This window comes from Hippopotamus amphibius, chromosome 1, assembly GCF_030028045.1.
Source record: "Hippopotamus amphibius kiboko isolate mHipAmp2 chromosome 1, mHipAmp2.hap2, whole genome shotgun sequence".
In the NCBI taxonomy this organism is placed as follows: Eukaryota; Metazoa; Chordata; class Mammalia; order Artiodactyla; family Hippopotamidae; genus Hippopotamus; species Hippopotamus amphibius.
Window position 1 is genome coordinate 54,036,668 of NC_080186.1, and position 24,143 is coordinate 54,060,810.

General features: G+C 34.9%; 2 protein-coding genes across 3 annotated transcripts in view; one reads left to right on the plus strand and one right to left on the minus strand.

Annotated features, from left to right (window-relative positions):
- GLMN (glomulin, FKBP associated protein) overlaps nt 1–14,319 on the plus strand; it is a 48,202-nt gene extending 33,883 nt beyond the window's left edge. Inside the window, exons 17-19 of one of the 2 annotated variants that reach the window (XM_057713053.1) lie at nt 12,252–12,363; nt 13,144–13,226; nt 13,336–14,319. In XM_057713053.1, the coding sequence (XP_057569036.1) occupies nt 12,252–12,363; nt 13,144–13,226; nt 13,336–13,446 (306 nt within the window). In that variant the 3' untranslated portion in view covers nt 13,447–14,319. The remainder of the gene's footprint in view (nt 1–12,251; nt 12,364–13,143; nt 13,227–13,335) is intronic. The other variant, XM_057713063.1, reaches the window with a different exon arrangement.
- C1H1orf146 (chromosome 1 C1orf146 homolog) overlaps nt 14,301–24,143 on the minus strand; it is a 47,002-nt gene continuing 37,159 nt past the window's right edge. Inside the window, exons 3-6 of the mRNA XM_057747382.1 lie at nt 17,534–17,627; nt 16,350–16,518; nt 15,482–15,560; nt 14,301–14,435 (exon numbers count right to left, since the gene is read on the minus strand). Coding sequence (XP_057603365.1) covers nt 14,301–14,435; nt 15,482–15,560; nt 16,350–16,518; nt 17,534–17,627 — 477 coding nt within the window. The remainder of the gene's footprint in view (nt 14,436–15,481; nt 15,561–16,349; nt 16,519–17,533; nt 17,628–24,143) is intronic.

Below are 24,143 nucleotides of genomic sequence, written 5' to 3' on the forward strand. Positions count from 1 at the left end.
CAAGGACATATACCAAGTGGCAGAAATAGCTATGACCCCAGGCAGCAACCAGAACCTTTGAATCCCAAACTAAATCCTTACTCCTTTTTTGTGATAAAAAGAGAAAAGATAACAAGTAAATTCAGCAGCAGTGGAATCCCTGAGGCTTCAGGAAGATGTCCTTAGGGTATGGTATGAGTTTTTACTTTCATCAGAAAGAGGCAATACATAGAAATGATCTGATTTGCCTGAGAGGATGAAAAAGAGTGATATATTTATTAGGTGTGGAGCACAGTGGACTACAGAGCAACCAGATGGGCCTCTGCCTAGAGAGGGAAGGCAAAGCAGTTTTAGCATTGTGCAGTGTCTATTAATGATATCCACAGATAATGCCTCAGATTTATTTGGCTTGAACATTGTATGGTGAAGAAAAGGATATAATCAGCTTATAAGATTGCTTTCTTATTTAATGGTTTTTAAAATTTTTTCTCAGGGATCAAATATTCCATAGTATTGCCGTGCAAGTTACCGTAAGAATTATCATACCAAGGAAATTGGCAAAAAAAATCAGTCCAAGATGGCAACCTAACATGTTTGAGGCAGCTTGTTCTTCATGGAAGCATTTCTCCCAAGTGCAGTCACAGTTGGTCATATACATAAATAAGAGGCAAATCTGTCTGCTCTGGTTAATCAAAAAGTAATAGCTTCTGAGTTTTAGAAATTTTGATTAAAGGAGAAGCAAAATGCTACTCTAGTGATGCTGAGTTGTGGGTTGTTTTATTCAGAAGGACTCCAACCAGTACCTATGTTTGAGCAGTTAAGTATGCTGAGCTGGTAACTAGTCAGATGAAAAGCTGAAAAGCTATCAGAAGGGTGGACAGAAAAATTAAAGAACAGAATCATTAAAATACAAAACAAAGTGATTCATAATTGAATAATAATCCATAATTCTTTTCCTGCTATTTTGGGTGACTGTCAACTGACTTATTCTTTTCATAAATCATTTCCCCCTCACCTTACTATTTCATGTCTCTTTATCTCTTTGCATAAGTTAAAGGCACTTTCTCCCACACTTCAGTTTCACATGGCTTCTTGGACCTTGAACCCCCATCTGTCTGTACTGGTAAAACCAGCTTAATTTTTAGACCTAGTGTTGTTCCCTATTATTTGGTAGATATCTTTAAATAAGCGTTAATTATTTACTTACAGTAATTTATTCTATACACAGCCCGTAATAATTTATCCCTCACCTTCTGTCCTGTCTACTCATATTCTTTTCCTAAATAATTTGTGATTCTAATATGCAGAATCAAAGTAGGGTCAAGGGAAGCAATGTAAGATTGTAAAGGCCAGAAGTATGTATCAGGAATTTTTAAAAATTATGTAGTGCATGCATATATGCTTTTCATTTAGGAAAAAATAACAAATATCATGCATACAAACACATAATAGTTCTATATAATCCACATTTTAGGTTCTCATTTAAATTGTTTCTTTCTCTAAGATGAAAACATATCCCTTGTGTGTTATTTGCAGAGCCAAATGACTTAAGGTTATGCATATTCCTTAATATTACAAGTGACAGAAGTTCTACAATGTTACTCCATAAATAAGAAGTGATATACGAATTAGAAAAAAGGGGAAAACTGGGTCTTATTCATTTCCTTCTTTTTATTTCTTCATTATTATGGTTGACTATGTCCTTTACAAGGTCCCTGCCTGTCTGGCAATAAATTTTACTGTGGTATAAAACTGCCTTCTCTCTTTTGTGAGACAGGCTGCAGTGAAATTTGAAATGTGTAGTTAAGCTCTAGAACTGAAAAGACCTCAGAACTACTCCACCAGTGAGTTACTTGGGTATAAAATTTTAAAGTAAGCATTTGTGATCATTTCAAATTTTTATCCTTATAACTGTTTTTAAAAATCTTGTTACTTTCTAGACATTGAAGATAAAAGAAATGTTGATGATTTTCTTTGTAGTGTTTTTTTTTAAAGATCCAGTAATCTTAATGTAGGAGAGAGAAAATATTCTTGTTTCCACAGCTTCTTCACTCCTACATGCTTCTAAAAATATTACTGTTGTTCATCATATGAAAAATTTGTGGAATTATGCTGAACAGAATGTGCACAAATTTTCTTTAGTCTAATTTTGGCACATTTTATTACCTTATATAAGTTTTAGGTTATGGGCTGTGTATTAAAGTATTGCTATTAAGAAGAACTAAAGTATTAGTAAAGACCTCTTAGAGTTATACTGTCCAATAGACTAACAGCCACACGTGACTATTTAAATTTTAAATTAATTTTTTTAAATTTTTAATTAAAAATTCAGTTCCTCCTTGGCATTGGACAGGGCCTTTCTAGATCACTGTTTCTCAGTGTATGGTCATAATTAAAATCACCTGGGTGCCTTACATAATTCAATTTTTAAAAACACCTGATACATACTTGTTTAGATTGATTTTAAAAATGCATGAAGACACAATACGTTAATTAAAAAGGAAGAATAAATACAGCACAGATTGAAGAACAGGAAGAAAATTACATGAAAACATACCAGTAAATTTGGAGACTTCAATAAAATGGAATTTGTTATAACAAGATATGAAATTGGAAAATATAATCTAACAAAACTGCCACAATCTACTAAGAGAAATCACAAGGGCAGATAATTTTTACCATAATTTCAAAAGACAGATATTCAAGTCTTATATAAAATGTTCAAAAGACTACAAAAAGAATAGTTGTGCCTACTGTTATGCTTCTGTTTAATAAGATATGACCTTAATACCACAACAGACTAGTATAGTATGCTGAAGTAAAGTTATAGGCTAATCTTACTTATGAATATAGATACTAATATTACCAAACTAGATCTAGCAAAAAAAAATTTTTTTTAAGTCATTGGACTAAGTTGGTTTTATTCCAGAAATGCAAGGTAATGTAATTCATAGGTTAAAGTAGAGGAAATATTTGATCACATCAATAGTTACAGAAAAAAAAAGCATTTGATACATTCAATACATAATCATGATAATTCTTAGTCAACCAGAAAATATTTTTATAATAATTGCAACAAAAATATGAGATACTTAGGAAAACATGTAAAAGTACGTGTAAAACTTTATAGAAAGATATTTTAAAAAGACATAAATAAGTAGAGACTTAAATATGTATGTGGATGGGAAGATTTCGTATCTTAAAGTTGTCAGTTCTCAAATTAATCTAAAAATTCAGTATAACTCAAAACACCCATTAGTTTTTTAAAATGGAATTTGATTGTAAGTTTCATATGGAACAGTTAAGGGCTGAGAATAGGCACAACAACTTTGAGGAACAAGGTGTGTGGACAGGAACTTGCCTTGCCAGATATCATAATTTATTATAAGCCACAGTGGTTTAGAGTAGTATTGCCATGGGACTGGAGAGACTGACTAATAGAATACAATAGAGAGCCTAAAAATAGATATATGTGGAAGATACATATAATAGATAGATAAGATGATGATGCTAATGGTAGCTTACAGTTATTAAGAACCATTTGCCAAACTGTGCTTTAAGCACATATTAACTCATTTAATCCTCCTACAAGGTATTACTTTTTTCTTCATTTTACTGATGAGGAAATTGAGGCACAGTGAGGGTAAGTGTAACTTGCTCAAAGTCACATAGCTAGTGGAGGTGCCAGTTTTTGAACTTGGGCAATCTCCAGAGCTAACCTTCTTAATTACACCATTGCACTGTACTTCTGCCTGAAATGGAGATGCCATTACAAATTGGAAGGGAAGAACAGGACTATTCAATAGATGATGCTGGGTAATTTGTCATATGTATGGGCAGGGGGAATTAGATGCCTATTTCACATAATATACAAAACAAAATTCCAAACAGATTAAAGACTTAATATTGAAAAGGGACTTAGAAATTTTTAGAACACATTATGAGAGAATATTTGTGTGACCTAAGGGCAGAGAAGAGTTTCTTAAGTAAAAACGCACTAACCACAAAAGAATAGATTGATAAACCTAATAACACTGAAACTAAAACCTACTCAAGAAAAGAAAATGTGTACAAACTGAAAAAGTCACAAAGAGGGGAAAAAAATCTTCCTTCCTTCATCCAATAGTTAGTATCAAAAAAATAACTACAAAGCAAGAAGAAAAAGACCACAAATCAGCAAAATAGGTAAAGGATACAGATATTGTAAGGCAGCTCACAGAAGAGGAAACCCAAGTGGCCAGTAACCACAGGACAAGATTCCCAATATCACTAATGTTTATGGAAGTGTAACTTAAAACTGCAGTGAGATACCACTGCACACTCATCACAATGGCAAATGTTAAAAAAAGGTGGGTAGCATAGGTTAGGTTACAGAACAGTGATGAAACAAAGTGGATAATCCTTTTTGGGCAATTTGGCATTACCCTGTGGAGTTGAAGAATAAATACTTCTAACTCAGCAACTTCTCTCCTAAGGTATGTAATTTAGAGCAGTGTTCTTCAAATTGCTGGTCATAACCAACCATATTAGTGAGTCATTAAGTCAAGTCAGTGGTTGAGACCAGCAATTTTTACAAAATAAAATAGAATATAATTGAAAACATCAAGTTGCTTGCATAGATTCTTAGTAAAACTTATGGATATTGCAGCAGATTTTGTGGTCAGTTGCAAATAACAGTGTTTGAAAGTAGAGGGGATATAACAGCTTGGCTAGGAATAAGATGTATGTTGCTTACCAACATCTCTTATATTTAGTGGTCAGTTAGCAGAAAGACTATGATACTGTACAGTTTAATTTTATAGTAACATAGTATGTAGTTAATTGGGAAGCAAATTGTACTTGCTGTCAGTACAACTGTGAAGTTTTACAAGCAAATTATTTTAATCTGTATTTTCAGAATAAACTTTTATTGAGTTTTTTTCAAATTCATGAAATAAACATAAGTGAAAAACAGAAACATGTTCACATTGAACTGATGATTTGAAACTGTAAATAGTGATAATGTTCAGAAAAATACTGACTTTATAATTGGTAAACTTAGCCTAATTTGAGCCACATTCTATTTTTTTTTTTTTTGAGCCACATTCTAAAAAGAAAGAAAATGAGTGTAAGACTTTCAAGTTAAGATTATTTAAGAGAGTTTCATCAAAAGTAAATGCCCAATGAAAATGATAGCCTAAAATATAATTTTTCTTGCAAATGAAAACTTAAAACCTTCAAAATTAGAGACAGGTAGAAACAACATGCTGAACTTGTGAATGAGGCCTCCTAATGTTTTGAAAGATGAAAAGTTACCAACATTCTTTTAGTCTCTCTAGAAGTTAAAAACAAACCTTGTTATCAGCGTATATAATTGCATATTATTTGGCAAATGAGAAAATGCTCATTTGGGCCTGGAAAGATTACTTTTCCAGCATATACAGTGTCTGCTTGTGTCTGTTGATTTATTTAAAAGTATGTTTTAATGAACATGATGTTTTATCAAATCTATATTGCAAAACATGGATGCAAAGGTTATGATGCTTCTTGACATAAATTGTATATACTTAAATTGATATCTGATATTTGCAAAACAATATGATGTATTGTTTCAACTTAACCTTATAGACATCTAAAGATTAGCTATATTTACTGAATTGGAAATACCCTGTGGGTCATTGAAACTTAGAGAATTTTTAACAGGAATGACAAGTAACAGAGCAGAGCTGTGGGCAATCTTTTTAAATTGTCAGAAGCACTGCCAAAGATCTTTGAAGTCAGTGTATTTTATTTTGGAAAGCTTTGGTATCCAAGGAAATCCCTCTGGATATTATAAATATATTGTAAAAGTGGTGAAATTTGTTAATTTTAAAAGTTCACTGATTAACCAAACTCTTTTTTTTTTTTTTAAACAGACAATAAACAGCATATATTTAGAGTATACAATTTGGTATCCCAATCTCCCAATTCATTCCCCCCCAACCCTCCCTGCATTCCCCACTTGGTGTCTATGTGTTTGTTCTCTACACCTGTGTCTCTATTTCTGCCTTGCATTTCCTCTTTCATAGTTGTTAGCATTTGCCTTATGTATTGAGGTGCTCCTATATTGGGTTCATATATATTTATAATTGTTATCTCCTCTTCTTGGATGGATCCCTTGATCTTTATGTAATGTCCTTTCTTGTCTCTTGTAACATTTTTTATTTTAAAGTCTATTTTATCTGATATGAGTATCACTACTCCAGCTTTCTTTTGATTTCCATTTGCATGGAATATCTTTTTCCATCCCCTCATTTTCAGTCTGTATGTGTGCCTAGGTCTGAAGTGGGTCTCTTGCAGACAGCATATATATGGGTCTTGTTTTTGTATCCATTCAGCCAGTCTGTGTCTTTTGGTTGGGGCATTTAGTCCATTTACATTCCAGGTAATTATCGATATGTATGTTCCTATTACCATTTTCTTAAGTGTTTTGTTTTTGTTCCTGTAGGTCCTTTTCCTCTTACGTTTCCCGCTTACAGAAGTTCCTTTAGCATTTGTTGTAGGGCTGGTTTGGTGGTGCTGAATTCTCTTAGCTGTTGCTTGTCTGTAAAGCTTTTGATTTCTCCATCGAATCTGAATGAGATCCTTGCTGGGTAGAGTATTTTTGGTTGTAGGTTCTTCCCTTTCATCACTTGAAGTATATCATGCCATTCCCTTCTGGCTTGCAGAGTTTGTGCTGAGAAATCAGCTGTTAACCTTATGGGAGTTCCCTTATATGTGATTTGTCGTTTTTCCCCTGTTGCTTTTAGTAACATTTCTCTGTCTTTAATTTTTATCAGTTTGACTACTATATGTCTTGACATGTTTCTCCCTGGGTTTATCCTGCCTGGGACTCTCTGTGCTTCCTGGACTTGGGTAGCTATTTCCTTCCCCATGTTAGGGAAGTTTTCAACTATAATCTCTTCCAATATTTTCTTGGGTCCTTTCTCTCTCTCGTCTCCTTCTAGGACCCCCATAATGTGAATGTTGGTGCGTTTAACATTGTCCCAGAGGTCTCTTAGGCTCTCTTCAGTTCTTTTCATTCTTTTTTCCTTATTCTTTTCTGCATCAGTGATGATCACCATTCTGTCTTCCAGGTCACTTATTCATCCTTCTGCCTCAGTTAATCTACTATTGGTTCCTTCTAGTGTATTTTTCATTTCAGTTATTGTGTTGCATATCTCTGTTTGCTCTTTACTTCTTCTAGGTCTTTGGTAAACTTTTCGATCTTTGCATCCAGTCTTTTTTCAAAGTCCTGGATCATCTTCACTGTCATTATTCTGAATTCTTTTTCTGGAGGGGTGCCTATCTCCCCTACACTTAGTTGTTTTTCTGGGGTTTTATCCTGTCCCTTCATCTGGTACAAAGTCCTCTGCTTTTTCATTTTCTCTATCTTTCTGTGGCTGTGGTTTTCAGTTCCACAAGACAAAATACTGCTGATACTGCTTGATCCTGCTGTCTGCTCTCTTGTGGAGGAATCTATCTAGGAGGCTCCTGGGTGCTTCCTGATGGGAGAGACTGATGGTGGGTAGGGCTGGGTGGGCAGAGCTCAGTGAGACTTTAATCCGATTTGGTGAGCAGAGCTCAGTAAAACTTTAATCTGCTTGTCTGCTAATGGGTGGGGCTGTGTTCACACCTTGTTGGTTGTTTGGCCTGAGGCTACCTAGCACTGGAGCTTACAGGCTCTTTGGTGGGGCTAATGGCAGACTCTGGGAGGGCTCACACCAGTGAGCACTTCCCAGAACCCCTGCTGCCAGTGCCCGTCTCCTCAGTGAGCCACAGCTGCCCCCACCTCTGCAGGAAACCCTCCAACACCAGCAGGTGGGTCTGGTTCAGTCTCCTATGGGGTCACTGCTCCTTCCCCCTGGGTCCTGGTGAGCACATTTTTTTGTGTGCCCTCCAAGAGTGGAGTCTCTGTTTCCCCCAGTCCTGTGGGGGTCCTGCAATCAAATCCCACTGGCTTTCAAAGTCTGATTCTCTGGGGATTTCTCCTCCCGTTGCTAGACTCCCAGGTTGGGAAGCCTGACGTGGGGCTCAAAACCCTCACTTTAGTGGGTGGACTTCTGCAGTATAACTGTTCTCCAGTTTGTGAGTCACCCACCCAGCATTTATGGGATTTGATTTTAACGCAATTGCACCCCTCCTGCCGTCTCATTGAGGCTTCTCCTTTGTCTCTGGATGTGGGGTGTCTTTTTTGGTGAGTTCCAGTGTCTTTCTGTCAATGGTTGTTCAGCAGTTAGTTGTAATTCTAGCCAAACTCTTGAAACTTTTCAGTGATTAGAGCTAAGCGTGACCACTGTATCATATTAGAGTTCATTTATTGTTCCTATGGAAAGTTCTAAGTAGGGCATAAGAACTCAGGAATAATATTCATGTTTTTCTAGTTGGAAAGCAATCTTATGTGACAAATATTTTCAAAGATAATATTGAGTGGCAAAATTGACATATTTGTCTGATTCTCTGGCATGCCTAAGAAATGAAACCTGAAACCACAGGAAGACATGATTATATATTTCAATATGTTAAACTTATCTGTCAGTCGCAGAAAACATCACTGTTATAGAAGAAAGGCTTAAATGTAATTGCTTTAATATATGTTTCTGACATTATTAAATAGGATATTATTGATGAATTCAGTCTGAATATAAAATTAGATATGTTACATCTCATTTCTCTGTTGTAAACTTTTAATCATTACTTTCTAAAGGAGAAATTTAAAACACTCAAGAAAAATGTTTGATTAAAGATACAATACCTTTTTAAAATCCTGTATCAGTAGTTAGGTTTAACCTCTTGGCTGAGGAGAATTAATTAGTGAAGCTTAGTTCTTCATTTATACCAAAAAATGAATATGACATTAAATTTATCATCATTTTGGGAATAAGATTTCAAATACTCTCTACTACTAAGTAAGAATAAAAGAAAATTTTTTCAACTTAGACCAACTTTTTTTTAAAGGAAACTTTTTCCTGTATTCTGGATATAAGTTCTTTATTAGGTATGGTTTTTATAAATATTTTCTTCCACTCTGTGGCTTGTATTTTCATTATCTTAACAGAATTTTTCAAAGAGCAGAAATTTTAAATTTTGATGAAGTCTAGCATATCAATTTTATTCTTTTAAATGATTTATGCTTTTTGGGTTCTAAGAAATCTTTGCTTAACCCAAGGTCACAAATTTTCTAATAGAAGTTTTATAGTTTTAGATTTTATATTTATGTCTATGATCCACTTCAAGGAAATTTTTTATATGGTGAAGTATGGGTTAAGGTTTTGTTTTGACTCCAGCACTATTTGTTGAAAAGGCTATACTTAATTTGAATTGTCTTGGCACCTTTGTCAAAAATCAATCGATCATATGAGTATGGGTATATTTTTAGATTCTATTCTATTCCATTGGCTATGTCTCTTCTTTCACCAGTACCACACTATCTTGATTACTGTAGCTTTATAGTAAGTCTTACACTCAAGTAGTGTGAGTCTGCCAACTTTTTTCTTTAAAAAAATTTTTGGCTGTTCTAGATCCTTTGCTTCTCCATATGAGTTTTAGAATAATTCTGTCAATTTCTACCTGTAGAGGTAAAACATTCCTGTGTTTCTTCTCTACTCTTAATACTTTATTTCATTTTTTATACTTCTGGTCACCAAATGTGTGGAGATCTTCCCATATCAAGCAATTTTTTGACACCAAGTAGATGTCCTACAATTCAGTCCCCTTCTGACAGCCTCAGAGATAGCATCAGATTGCACAGGCGAAGGGCTCAGTCCAACAGCATTCAGATACCAATCACTAGCCCAGGTACTGATCTGTGCTGCTGACAGACTGGCTGTAAATCAGAGGTTCCCACAACCCCTTCCTCAGGTTCGATTAATTTGTTAAAGCTGTTCACAGAACTCAAGAAAACATTTTACTTATTAGATTACTGCTTTTTTATAAAAGAATATAATTCAGGAACAGATAGAAAAGATGCATAAGGCAAGGTATAAGGGACATTTTGTGAAACTTTTGTTTCAACTATGTAAATAAATGTGTGCTGAGTTGTGATGTAAATTATATTTCTTACTGTGGGCCATGGTAAAAATATGTTGAAAAACGCTACCCTAGAAAAACTTTTATCCCATGTGAACAGGAAAACATAGTGCAGCAATTTCAGTGAGCATTGTTTGAAGAACTAAAAGAGACTAGTAACATGATAAATCATATAGTTTAAATAGGATACCTGTATACCAATTAAAATGAAAGGATTAGAACTACAACATAAATAACCCTCAAAAACTCAGGACTAAACTAAAGCAGAATATGTACACCGTGATATCATTTAAATTTTAAACATGCAAAATTGTGATATATTGTATAAATACATTAAGAATGCTAAAACCTGAAGTTTTAGAAAATTTTACATAGTTTAGTTAATGGCTTTCTCTTCAACTTAAGGAGGGCTTCAACCATATCTAATGTATTTTTTAAAGTAAATGTGGTAAGATGTTTACATTTGACAAAGTAAGGTGTGATTAAAAAAGGTGTTTTTCTCTATACTCTTTATGTTTGAATGTGTTTCAATCTGTAGAGGGTTATCAGTAACCTCTGTAGCCTTGAAAGTCATCTGTGATACTGGCCAGTAGTAGTGGGTTCTACTTATAAGCTTAGAGGTAAAGGGAAAGAAGATTTTAAAAAGTGGGGGATGGGGGGATAGAGAAAGGTAAAGAAAAGGCTGGAGAGAGAGGGAGGAACATTAAGAGAAATGAGAGCACTGGGTGCATGTGTTAGAGTAACATGCTTGATATCCTGTGTGACTATACTGGTTGAAGTTTGCTGTTCTAATGCATAACCCATAATTTCCATGTGAGGACAAGAAAACTTATGATTTTAAATGGAAGTTTAAAAACATAAAAAAATGTTTTTTAAAGTATATAATTAAACCAATTCACTGTTTAAAAATCAGGATAAATAAGCAAAAAGAAAAGTAATAAAATCTCACCATTGATTTTTGATATAGTGTATACCCTTGTAGGCTCTATACTAGCAAACCTGTATATACTTCTTTTAAAAAAAAAGTCATAGGAGTCATACTGTAACCTTTTTTCCACTCACCAGTATGTATTGAAGGACACTATTTTAATGGCTGTGTAGTTTTCAATTGTGTGGCTATACCACAATTTACCCTGTTCCTGTTGTGAAAAATTGTCATTACTTCCAATTTTTCATATTTAAGCATTATTTTTATAAACATCTCTGCAGTGGAATCATTACAACATACATCTTTAATTCTTCTGCAGGTTAAGTTCATAGATCCTGAGTGAAAAAGTATGCATATTTTTGAGGTTTTAAATTCTTGATAGTTCCTTTCAAGAACTCTACTTTTCCTAGCAATACAGGAATAATGAGAAAGGACAGATTTAAAAGGATATATGTGACAGTGAAATTATAAATTATTTAACACAGATACATGTAGATTTTATTTTGGAGGGCTATATATGTTATATGTTATATACTACTTGGATCAAAATAAGTTCATTACAAAATAGTTTCTAGTTCTAGTTAAGGATAACTGGATTCATAAGTTTCTTTTTTTGCCTAAGATATTTTCCTTTGTAATAAATACCCGGAAATTTAGCAATACCAGTGAATTTTCTTTGTCTTCCTTTCTTTTTTTTTTAAAAAAAGATTTAGACTTTATGATTCCCTTCCTTTAGTACTATAGGAGGAAATGCTCTTGGAATAAAAACCTCTAATACAAATGACAAAATAACCCTAAACTGCCCTAGGTAGGTAAAATCTCCATCTATATTGATCACGAAGAAAGCCCATATAAGCTTTGTGTTAGAAAAGTTTCCATCAATAGAGAAGGAAAAGAATCCTCTGGAACTAGATCTGTGACAAGGATATCATTTGAAAGATAAATAGTTGAAGGGACTTATAGAGCCATGTGGGGATAGTTTATAAGGAAAGAGAAATGTCTCAGACCATGTGGATTATTCTCAAATAATTTTCTCATGGATAGAACTTATAAGTTACAGATCTCAGAACCAGGAGCTGTCCAAATGGCACAGTAATATAAAATGAGTGTATGAACAAGTACATTTTTGTTTTGATTGGTATTTATATAAAATAACTAGATATAGTAATGAATATTATTAAACAGTCAATTCTACCTTGAAAGGCAAGGATCATGTCTTATTTCTGTTTCTCCAACTCTCAACACATGTTTAATACTAGTAGGCAATCAATAAATCTTGAACCAAATAACTAATTGTTTCATTAATTCTTCTGAACAGACTGGATTATGGACAGAACTCGAAAAGATTGAGAATAATTTCTTAAAGCCACTCCATACAGGACTTAATATGTCAAAAGCACATTATGAAGCAGAAATTAAAAACAGCCAAGGTTGGTAATGTGAAATTTCATTTTCAGTTAGGTCTAAAAATTAGTCAAAGTTTTTGAACTGTCATTTATATTCAAAATAAAGAACTTTATCTTGTACTTGTCTGACATAGCAAACAGGGAACCATGACAGCTAAGTCATTTTATTTATAATTAAAATCATTCTTAGCAAATGTATATGCCAGTTAACACTGAAATTGGGTTAACAAAGATTTAAACCAAACTGAAGCATATTCTGGTTTAAAACCTCAAGTTCTGATTAAGAATCTAATTGTATCACAAGTATTTCTGTTATGGATATCACTGTACTTCCTTTAGTATTGCAGGGTCCCTCCCCCACTTCATCCTCTACTAAATTGGTACAAGTTACAAAAAAGAATCTTAGATCCAGAATTACCTTCTAAAGTCAGCAATTCTATTATAATAATCTTGTGATCTTTTCCATATCACTATGGTGGTATTTCTATAGGCATTACTACAAATTTTGTCATTTTTAGTGTGACAGGTATAATTCTGATTTTATATTGAAGAAAAAAGTTTTAAAATTTTCATTCATCCTATTTAAAGAAACATTAATTTACATGCTGCAGGATTTTGATAGTTTTATTTGTTCATAGCTTGATTTTAGCATACCCTGAACTATTAAACAGTAAGACTTAACTTACACAAATAACTCGCATTTTTTAGTTAGTAAATGATTAAAGTAGCTTATAAATTTATTATTGAAATCTGAAAGTTGTTTTAATGGTTAAGTGTGACAGGATTTTTTTTCTTCTCTTACAGAAGTTCAGAAGTCTAAAGATCTTTGTTCTATAACTGTAGGTAGAGAAGACATCCCGAATATGCCTCCTGAAATGCAGCTTAAGGTAGATATGAAATTTTCCTAAGCTACATCCAGCTGAAGTCGTTTCTCTTTTTTGCTTAGTTTTGTTTTAAAGGCAGCCTTAATAACACTAATTTTTCTTGGCATTGCAGGTGCTACATTCAGCTCTTTTCACATTTGATTTGATTGAAAGTGTCCTGGCTCGAGTAGAAGAACTCATTGAAATAAAAACGAAGTCTACCTCTGAGGAAAATATGGGATAAAGTGAAAGCTCCATCTTCTAAATAAAAACTAGTAATATACTATATTTTCCATTATGGTTTATTTAATACCTTTATAAAAAGTTTTTCTGTAAAACACACTGATAGAAAATAAATGTAGCTTTTCTCATTTATCTGTTTTAGCAATGACATGCCATGGATCAGTAGTATTGTTTGGTTTTAAAAAGATATCTACCTGGTAAATAATGCCCATGTGTGTTTTAAATACTACTGTTGAAAATCCAATGCAAATCAATATTTTATATTATGGCTTCACAAAAGGTACTGGGATTGTCTTTATTCATTCATACAATTGTAGTGAGTTTATAAAAATACTGATACACTTTATGTTCCAGTTAGATGCTGTGTTACATTTTAGAACTCCTAGTATCAAACTGGCTGTCACACCACTAAGAGCTAAGAGAGCTTAGAGAGAAATTCTGAGTTTGGGCCAGCTGACTTCCTCTCTTCATTTCCTTCTTTTTCTCTGCCGCAGGAGCTGGTGATGGCAGAGTCCTATCACCAGCTCTCCAGCAGTAGTTACAATGTGAAAGCATCTGTGAAGATTAATTTTAGAAATACTGGCTGGCTTGTATTATAAAAAGTATATATGACTTTTCCTTTAATCTAAGGGGCTAATTAGAAAATGCCATATATTTATTTCCAATTAAACATTTGTTCATCCAGCTTAATTTGTATCATTAAGAAACTGCATCTGAGTTTTATAATATATGTATGTACCAGTTTTTTTCTGAATATTATTAAAGGAATTAACAGAACTCCTGAAAATAAAATCATTTTTAATTGTATGTATTTTATTTTAACATTCTTCCAAAAGAACATTTATAATTGATAATCTAATTTGGGTTAAATGTATCATTACTCAGTTTTAGCTTTTGAAGTGTTTTCCAAACAGGACTTTGCTCAATGATGTAAGCTTTAGTTGTTATCATTCTGTAGCAGATGCTATCTATGTATGGTTTGGAGGTGATCTGGAAGAAGATATAAACATGCAACATTATTTGAGAAATAAGGTATTTTCACAGGGTCACATCATAAAATACCTAACTTTACTTATTCAACAAGTATCAGTCAGTACTGTGTATGAGTTATTAGAGTAATAGAAAAATACATGACCTCTGTGTTTAAGGAATTTCAAACATGCAAGCCAAAAAGTAGAATACTATTAAGAATTGCTTCGGACTTCCTGGGTGGCACAGTGGCCAAGAATCCTCCTGCCAATGCAGGGGAAACGGGTTCGATCCCTGCCCCAGGAAGATACCATATGCTGCGGAGCAACTAAGCCCCTGCGCCACAACTATTAAGCCTGCGCTCTGGAGCCCGTGCACCACAACTATTGAGCCCATGTGCCACAACTACTGAAGCCCATGCACCTAGAGCCCGTGCTCTGCAACAAGAAAGGCCACTATAATGAGGCGCCTTTGCACCACAATGAAGAGTAGTCCCCGCTTGCTGCAACTAGAGAAAGCCCGTGTGCAGCAACGAAGACCCAACACAGCCAATAAATTAATTAATTAATTAATTTTAAAAAAATTGCTTCAACAGGGATCTGTTCCAAGCATGAGTAAGGAACACCTAACTGCCTTATGGGAGTTGAGAGCACACTTTACAGAGAAGAACAAGCATGAAAAAAAAGAAGATAACTTGTGAATTTATAAGATACTGTAGTATGTTTGCACTCTGACAGTCATGACTACCAATATTTATACTTTAGAATTTGAAAGAAGATTTAAGTAACCAATCAGGCCAACACAATGTATATACTGTATGGCCAAATGCTCTTTTGGCCCTAAATGAGTGATCCTGGTAGTTGCTACTGGAAGCAAAGTGAGAAGACTTGAGAGGCTGAGTTCAGGCTTGGGAAAGAGATGCATGTGTTTGGAAACAGCAACTTCTCTGAGGGTAACAGAAGTAGAATATTTGTCAGTTCTAGTGAAGAGGGTGTGCATTTTGATGTCAAGAGCCTTAAAGTGTATCAGTGTGTATGTATATGTGTAATTTTCCTCACGTGACTTACCTTAGCTATGGTGCACATAAGATTAATAGCATTTATTGCATTGTGTACTGGAAGTATCCGTAAGTTACTACCCAGGAATCTGGAAAATAAATTCATAAGTTAAATAGATCATAGGACTTCCCTGGTGGTGCAGTGGTTAAGCATCTGCCTGCCAATGCAGGGGACACGGGTTCGAGCCCTGGTCCGGGAAGATCCCACATGCTGCAGAGCTACTAAGCCCGTGCACCATAACTACGGAGCCTGTGCTCTAGAGCCCATGAGCTACAGCTATTGAGCCCTTGTGCCACAACTACTGAAGCCCGCGAGCCTAGAGCCCGTGCTCCACAACAAGAGAAGCCACCAAAATCAGAAGCGCACACACCACAATGAAGAGTAGCCCCCGCTTGCCACAACTAGTACTGCTAGAGAAAGCCCGCGCAGCAACGAAGATTCAACTCAGTCAATAAATAAATACATGGAAAATAAATTTTAAAAAGGCTATGTTTTAAAAAAAACAGTTTATATGATTTACATCTTACGTCTGTTATCTTAAGTAGAAAGAAGCGACAAACCTCTTATTGTCTATTGGTTTATTCATTCATGCCTGCCTTATTCCACGTAGGATTTGATATGGCTTTATAGCCAGAACTTAACTGACTAAAAAGTGTTCACTTCTGATTTAGTCTTGCTGGAGAATCCCATAAATCAGCATGCACTCTGAAACTTGGCACCCTGATTCATAGACTAGCTCTTTGGACTGCATTTTATTAAATATAACAGGATAACATAAAGTTTATCTTTTGGCAAAACGTAATTCACTTGCCTAAAATAATTCAGAACTGAAGTAAATAATTTAAGGTAAATAAGTCTATAGTGCTATTGCTCATACCTCTGCTGAATCCTGAACATTAGTTTCCATTCCTCGGGTCCATGCAGGGCAGCAGACAGAACCAAAAAACTATTTTGGTGAATGTTAATAAACTTCTCAATTTTGGCTAGAAATGTTTCTTCAGCAGACATAAAGCATTCTTTAGCATCCATCAATAAAAATGCAACTCCTAGGAAAGGTGAGCGTAATATAAAATGTCAGTTTGTTATACTGATAAAAACTTTTTTTGTAAACTCGGTAAAATCAACGAAAATAACTAAGTAAAACATAGCTGTAAGTGTCCAGGCCCTAAACCCATAACAAATGGAAATTACTATAACAAAAGTCTTACACAACAAAATAATTAGGTAGTTCTTTGAAGTGCTCTGTATAAAAGGATGGCTTAATCTAATTATTTAAGGGAATACCCCTTTCTTGGTCAGTAACCTTTTCTTTTACTCTAAGGCTGTCCACAATGAAAATAATGCCTAATTTTAGTTACATGTTAATTTTTCATGTTATAATGATTTTTTAAAAGCTGGAAATCAACTAAAGAAAAGTAGTTTTAAGCAAGCCTTTAGTTATTTCTTGGATAATCTTTTTTATCAGAACATAAACTATTATATAAATTAAAACAGTAAGCAGATATCTAGGATCTCTGAAACAGTATTAGGCCTATAAGAATGGTCCAGAAGGGAAACAATCTAATTAGCTCTTTAAAAGATGAGGGGAAGACAATCTTTACTTTTAGTACTTTTAGTTAATATTTATTTATATCAATACTATATTCAGCAAACTTTTGTACAAAATCATGAAAAACATTCTCCTATATTGTTTTTGTATATGGATTTTGACCAATGTTGTGATGTTGGCCTCTTTGGTAATATGGGTAATATTTTAAGTATTGATTGTTGGGAACGGTGGCTTTGTTCTATTTTCATCTTAGTTCCAAAGCAAGTAGTTTGTACCATCCTCTACCAGACTCCACTGGCTCAGCTTTAGTTCAACAACTGTAATCGAAAAAGGAATATATTTTGTAATTGGCCACATGTCCTGCTTTTGCAGCAAGGTTTTATACATTTACCTCTCCCAAAAGATAACATCTTAAGCTTATTACTTGGTTACTGAACTACCAAATTATTAGAATTTACACTCACATATTTATTAAGAAACTTAAATCAAGGAAGTTAGCAAATATACTGTACCAGAAAGAGAAAATATAACTGATCCATTTTCCACTGAATCTGAATACCGAACCTTGTGGCTTCGATTTTCTAGGGCAGTTGCAACTTCATAACTCTTTAAAATAATGTTCAAAAATACAAACTTAAGACATGTTTTAAATAGTTTAATTAAACCTAATGAAAAATTAAAATGTTCAATAGCTTTTTGTAACTATACCACTTAAAGATTTGATCATCAGCAGAGACACTAAATGTGCTTTCTCGTCAGAGGAAAAAACTTAAAAAAAAAAAAAAGAGTAAAAATATTTAGTTCTGAAACACACTGATTATGGGTTTGGAAATGAGTTGTGTACTACATATATGCTACTTAGGGAAGAAATTAAGGACAGTATTAAAGAATTAAACTATAAGAGCAAACACAAACTTCCTTTTAAAAAACAACTTGAAGACAGATTCTGATATGCATTAATGTATAAACAGAAGGTGGATGGTGGTCTGTTTCTTAGATGGTTGACAGAACCATGAAGTGCCATTAGAATACCACAAGGAGACAACCAATTCTCCAATTTATCTGTTTATATTACAGTTACTTTTAGTATACTTTTCAAATGTTTTAAGCCTTAGTGAGTTAGAATAACATATGAAGACAGCAACAGGACTTTTGGTTCAAATACTGTTTCAAAATTCATCTAATTTCCTATTCTACTCATGTGATTAGATATCACCCAAAGCACAAAAATATAAGTGGTTTATAGTATTTATGGATTGGTTAAGAGTCAAGCTTGTTAGTCTCCAAGTAGATAAAAATCCCTTATATTTATTTTATAGTTTGCCTCAGAAGATGTATATCTTAAGTACACAGGTAGGAATTAGATATAGAATACTTGATTCTTTTCCTTCCTAATGAGAGTATTTTATGCTACTCAAACAGATCCTGACCTAGAATTCAATTAAGACTCTTCCCATGAGTTTTCTTCTGCTGTTTTAAAATCATATATTGCTTCCAGCGATGGCAGATTAAGTAATTTAGGCCAACTCTCCTGCTGAAGGCAACTAGAAAAGCTGGAAAAATTTTAAAATCTGCTTGCATGCATCAGAGAGATAGTGAAAAATTATGAGACTAAGACCTATACAGAAATTCAAAGATAAGAGATCAGCATTTAGGCCATTTTTTTTCCTGAGGGCATCTGTCAATTCAGGAAGAGACAGATGAGAGGCTGAACAGAGCTTTAGACAAAAGTAGAACAGCTCTCACGGGCTGCAGCCTAGCTTCAAACCATTTCAATCCTTAAAATTGTATTAAAGTGATACTGTATTATTAGTGCTCCAAAGCACCTTGCAGAAGCACTCCCTAGAGCAAACTTTCTCAATTAGGTCTCCTCATTTTAACTACAGAACAAGAAAATTATCTGAATGACTATTTTCTCAATTTCCACATAACTAGTATAATCTAAATGAACAGAGGATAAGCTCCTTTATTACATACAATAGAAGCCTTAGGGCTTGGGTTGCCAGATTAGCAAATAAAAATATGAAACATCCAGTTAAATTTGAATTTCAGATAAACAACATAATTTTTTAGTATAAGTATGTCCCGTGCAGTTTTGGGATGAACTTATGCTAAATTCATTGTTTATCTGAAACTCAAATTTAACAGTGTTCTGTATTTTATTTGGCAACCCTGCTTAGGATATTAGAGGTTTAATTCTCTCGCAGAGTTAAGGTTTCTCTAGAGGAATAAGACACTATTCTAGGCCTCAAATTATTGCTACAAACAATTTTTGAAATACAAATTGCAACACACAATCAAAAATAATCAGACACACGAAGACAAAATTATATGAACAAGAACTATGAGAAACAACAGGTAACAGAAATAGCGTCATAGGGGATACATAAAGTTATCATGTATATACCTTAAAATAAATGTTTACTATGTTAAAGGAGATGAAAGGCAAGGTTGAGAATTTTGGCAAAGAACCAGAAACTATATAAAATGATATAACAGGTGTGAAAAAGTCAGGAAAGCTTCATAAAATTTGCATCAAATCTTTTAAATGGAAAACACTTTATTAAGCAGACAAGTGAAGGAAGAAGACAAATGTGAGAAGAGCACAGACAGAATAACATAGGCAAAGGCATTCAGACCTGAAAGTATGATTCTTTTAAGTGTGTAAGTTGTGTATGAATCAGTTAATTTGGAGACAGTTAGGAATAACTGATGGAAGATCATTAAGACCATCTATGCCACGCTGATGAATTTCAATTCTATCCTATCAGGGGAGCCAAGAGAAGTAAAAAGAAAATAACAAAGATAAAATTAGAAAGTACTGAATTAAGAAAAAATAGGTAAGTTCAAGAGTTAATTTTTCAAAATAACAAGCAGCTAAAACTAGATTTTCCAAATTATGTTTCATTAAATATTAGTCCCATGAGATATTAAAAGATTTTCCTTATTCAAATAAGATTGGGAAACACTGAATACTATTTTGTCTGCTTTGGGGAATTTACAATGCATTTGAACATATTAAAGGCTCTGAAGAGTAAAAAAAACTTGCATAATTTTGTTTATGCCAGCATTCCAAATAAAATCCATTATAATTCTTCCTTCTATATATGTAACATCTATCAATATTCTGTAAAACAAGTATTCTGTCTAGCAAATCTACTCAAAAGAAAGGAAATAAAAATAAAAACAGAAACGAAAACGGGAACTTAATAACTGATACAGAATTTATTAGAAGAGTAAAAGAATGCCAATGTGAAATTTTAAGTCAGAAATGGCAATTTCATAGTTAAACTTAATAAATTTAATAACCTCTATGAAATGGGTAAATTTTTTAAAAAAACATAACTTATGAAAATAGACTCACAGCGTAGTAGAAAACCTAACAGAGTAAAACCCCTAGTACCTACCATTTTTCTACATTTCTTAAAAGATTACCAACACAGAAAATTTAAAAGGAAAGCTCCTTTACACCTTAAAGAAAAAATAATTTCCATACTACATAAACTGCATAGATATAAACAAAAGGAATGAAACAAAAGGAAAAAACCCTACTACCTACAAAAATAGCGTAAAAAAGAGGAAACCATAGCCCAATCTTTTGTAAATAATGATTCAAAAATAAAATGTTATTAGCAAACAAAATTATGAAAGAAAAATCCACAATGACCAATTAGTTTAGTGAAGAAATGCAAAGATTAGTCACTTAGATTCTTCTCAACAGATAACAAAAAAACAATGCATCTGAAAAACTGAACACTTGTTTCTGATTAAGAGAAAAAACTTCATAAATTTAACCTTAGATGAATAGTAACATAATAAATATTATTTTATAGCAACAGGTAACATTATACATAATAGAACACTGGAGGTATTCCCATTAAAATCAGAAACATTGCTTTGGATGCTCTGTTCACAGCAAAAGGTCCTGAAACAAACATAAGAGATACTGGTGTTTGAAAGTCTCATCAATTGCAAATTATGATTGCCTACCTTGAAAATCCAATAGAATCAACTGATAATATATTGTGAAAATTCAGTGACGTGATTAAATATAAAATAATCATAAACTCAAAAGTTTCCCTATAGATTGAAACACAGGAATAATATTTCACAACAGCAACAAAAACATTATTTGGGTGCTTAAAAAGAAGCAGAGGGATTTCCCTGGTGGCGCAGTGATTAAGAATCCACCTGCCAATGCAAGGGACACGGGTTCAATCCCTGCTCTAGGAAGATCCCCAATGCCACGGAGCAACTAAGCCCGTGTGCTACAACTACTGAGCCTGCACTCTAGAGCCCGTGAGCCACAACTATGGAGCCCATGTGCCACAACTACTGAAGCTGGTGCTCCTAGAGCCCATGCTCCACAATGAGAGAAGCCACCGCAAGGAGAAGTCTGCACACCCCAACGAAGAGTAGCCCCTACTCTCTGCAACTAGAGAAAGTCTGCACACAGCAACGAAGACCCAACACAGCCAATCAATCAATCAATCAATAAAAATTTTTTAAAAAGCAGGAATAATATGAAGAAAAAATTTTATGTCATACCTCAGAAAATAAAGATTTGAAAAAAAAAGTGATGTTATCTCATATATTTATAGGATGGGAAGAATAAAATTCCCCCTAATTTAATGTTAGCTCAATTCAAATCAAAAAGTATGATGAAATGTTTTTGAACTTAAAGTGACTCTGAACTTCATCTAGAACAAAGTTGGTAAAGTTTTTCATTAGAAGCCAGATAATAAATATTTTAGGCTTTTCAGGCCACACGTGATCTCCATCACTTTTTTTTCTTCTTTTCTTCCTTTCTCCCTTTCTCCCTCCCCACTTCCTTTCCTGCCCCCCTTTCCTTCCCTTCCTTCTTTTCTTCCTCTTTTCCATGCTTTCTTCTTCCTTCCTTCCTCCCTCCCTCCCTCCCTTTTTTTTACAAGACTTTAAAAATATAAAAAACATTAATTCACTGGCTGGGTAAAAACAGGCTGTAGGCCAGACAACAGGCCATAGTTTGCTGATTCTTTGAGAAGAATAAATATGTTTTAAAAAACACATAAGAGTAATATAGAAGGAACATGCCTTACCAATTTTTAAAATACATTACAGAACTATGATGAATTCCAAAGTGTGGTAATGATTTGATATTTATATAGAAATAAATTGAATAGAACAAAATTAGACTCAAGACTATATAATATGCAATGATTATTTATTCATGAGCATGTGCCTATATATATAACATTTATTTAAGCTTGAGATGTAAAAAAATTTATAAGAGCTACTTAAGAAATCTCAAAAGAAAAAAGCTGTTAAATTTGACTATGTCATAAAAAGTTACCTTAATTCCTCAAGACAGAGCAGAAATAAAAATCTGCAACTTATGATATCACAAATATCAAACAATATTGAAAGGCAAAAATCCTGAAAAAATCAATATTATAGCACAAAAATACGTTATTTTTAATTTTTTTTTAAATTATTTATTTGATTGTTCACTTATCGGCTGTATTGGGTCTTCATTGCTGTGAGAGGGCTTTCTGTAGTTGCGGTGAGTGGGGGCTACTCTTTGTTGTGGTGCATGGGCTTCTCATTGCGGTGGCTTCTCTTGTTTCAGAGCATGGGCTCTAGGTGAATGGGCTTCAGTAGTTGTGGCATGCAGGCTCAATAGTTGTGGCTCACGGGCTCAGCAGCTGTGGCACACAGGCTTAGTTGCTCTGGGGCATGTGGGATCTTCCCAGACCAGGGATTGGTCTGGCGGATTCTTAACCACTGTGCTACCAGGGAAGTCCTATTTTTAAAGTATTTTTAAAGAATAAAAATTTACTTAGTTTTTTTATGCCAACAGAAAAAAAGGGAAACAATTATAAAAGAAATAAAAATAATGCAAATATATACTAAAAATGCTTACTCTCCTCTGACATCAAATAAATATAAAATGTAAAGTAGCAAACTAGCAAAGATTTTCATAAAATGACAACACTGAGAATTGTCAAACATAAGGACACATATAAACGGTAGTATAGCAAGGACATTCTGAAGGGTAATCTGACAACAGATATCAAAAGTCTTAAAATGTATATGCCTCTTTCTTTAACCCAACTATTCTATTTCTAAGAATTTTTCCAAAATAATAATTAGCAATTGACAAAAAGATTTATGTATAGGGGTGACAAATGAAGCACCATTTAAAATATTAAAAAATATGGGTGGGCAGAGTCAAGATGGCAGTGTGACACAAATAGAACAGTTACTGGAGGCCAGTGGGGGACCTGAGGCCCAAGCAGACTGCAGGAACCTCGGAGCAACCGGGTAGGACCTGTGGGAAGTCAGGGGGGCAGCTAAGGGGAAAACGGATGGGACTGGTGCCCCGGGGGATTGGCTGGGGGAGGGGGGAGGTTCCCACCTGGAAGGACTGTTGGGGGCTGGGGAGATCGGGGAAACTGCGACTGGGTTTCTCCCGCCCAGGAGGCCTGCTGAGCTCCCTGGCTTGCGGGCCTGATGGGCTCCCCAGAGGGGTCCTCCACCCTCCAAGGCCCCCTCCGGGCTCCCTGGGTCCTGGGGGTGTGGGAAGGAGGGAGGAGGGTCAAGGAGGTGGAGAGGTGGACAGGTGGGGGTGGGGGCTTTGAGACTGGCGGAAGGGGAGGCAGGAGGGCCTGCCCTCTTGGCCAGGGAGGCCGACTGGACTCCTGGGCCTGGTCCTTCACTCTCTGGTCCCCCTCAAGCTGCTTAGAACCTAGGAGAGTGGGGTGCGGGGGAGAGGAAGAGAGGCAGACAGGGATCCTACCAGACTGGGAGATGTGGGGAAGAGCGGCAGGTGTTACCCTAGCCCAGCTGGCCCTGGGAAGCCTGCTGGGCTTCAGAGTCTGATCTCCTGCCTTTCAGTGCCCCCTGCAGCTGTGAGGGTTCTAGGGGAATAGGAGAGAGGGGGTGAGAAAGAAGAGAACCCAAGGGGGAGGGACCCTCTGAGACTGGAGGACTAGGGGAGGTTCCTAGCATTTCTCCCACCAACTTTGGCCCAGGACCTTGACCTGGTCCTTTGCTCCCAGGACCAGAGGCATTCCTGGGCCCCTCTGCCTCACTGGGCCTAAGCCCCATTCCCTATCACCCCCAGGGCCTTTTCTAAGCATA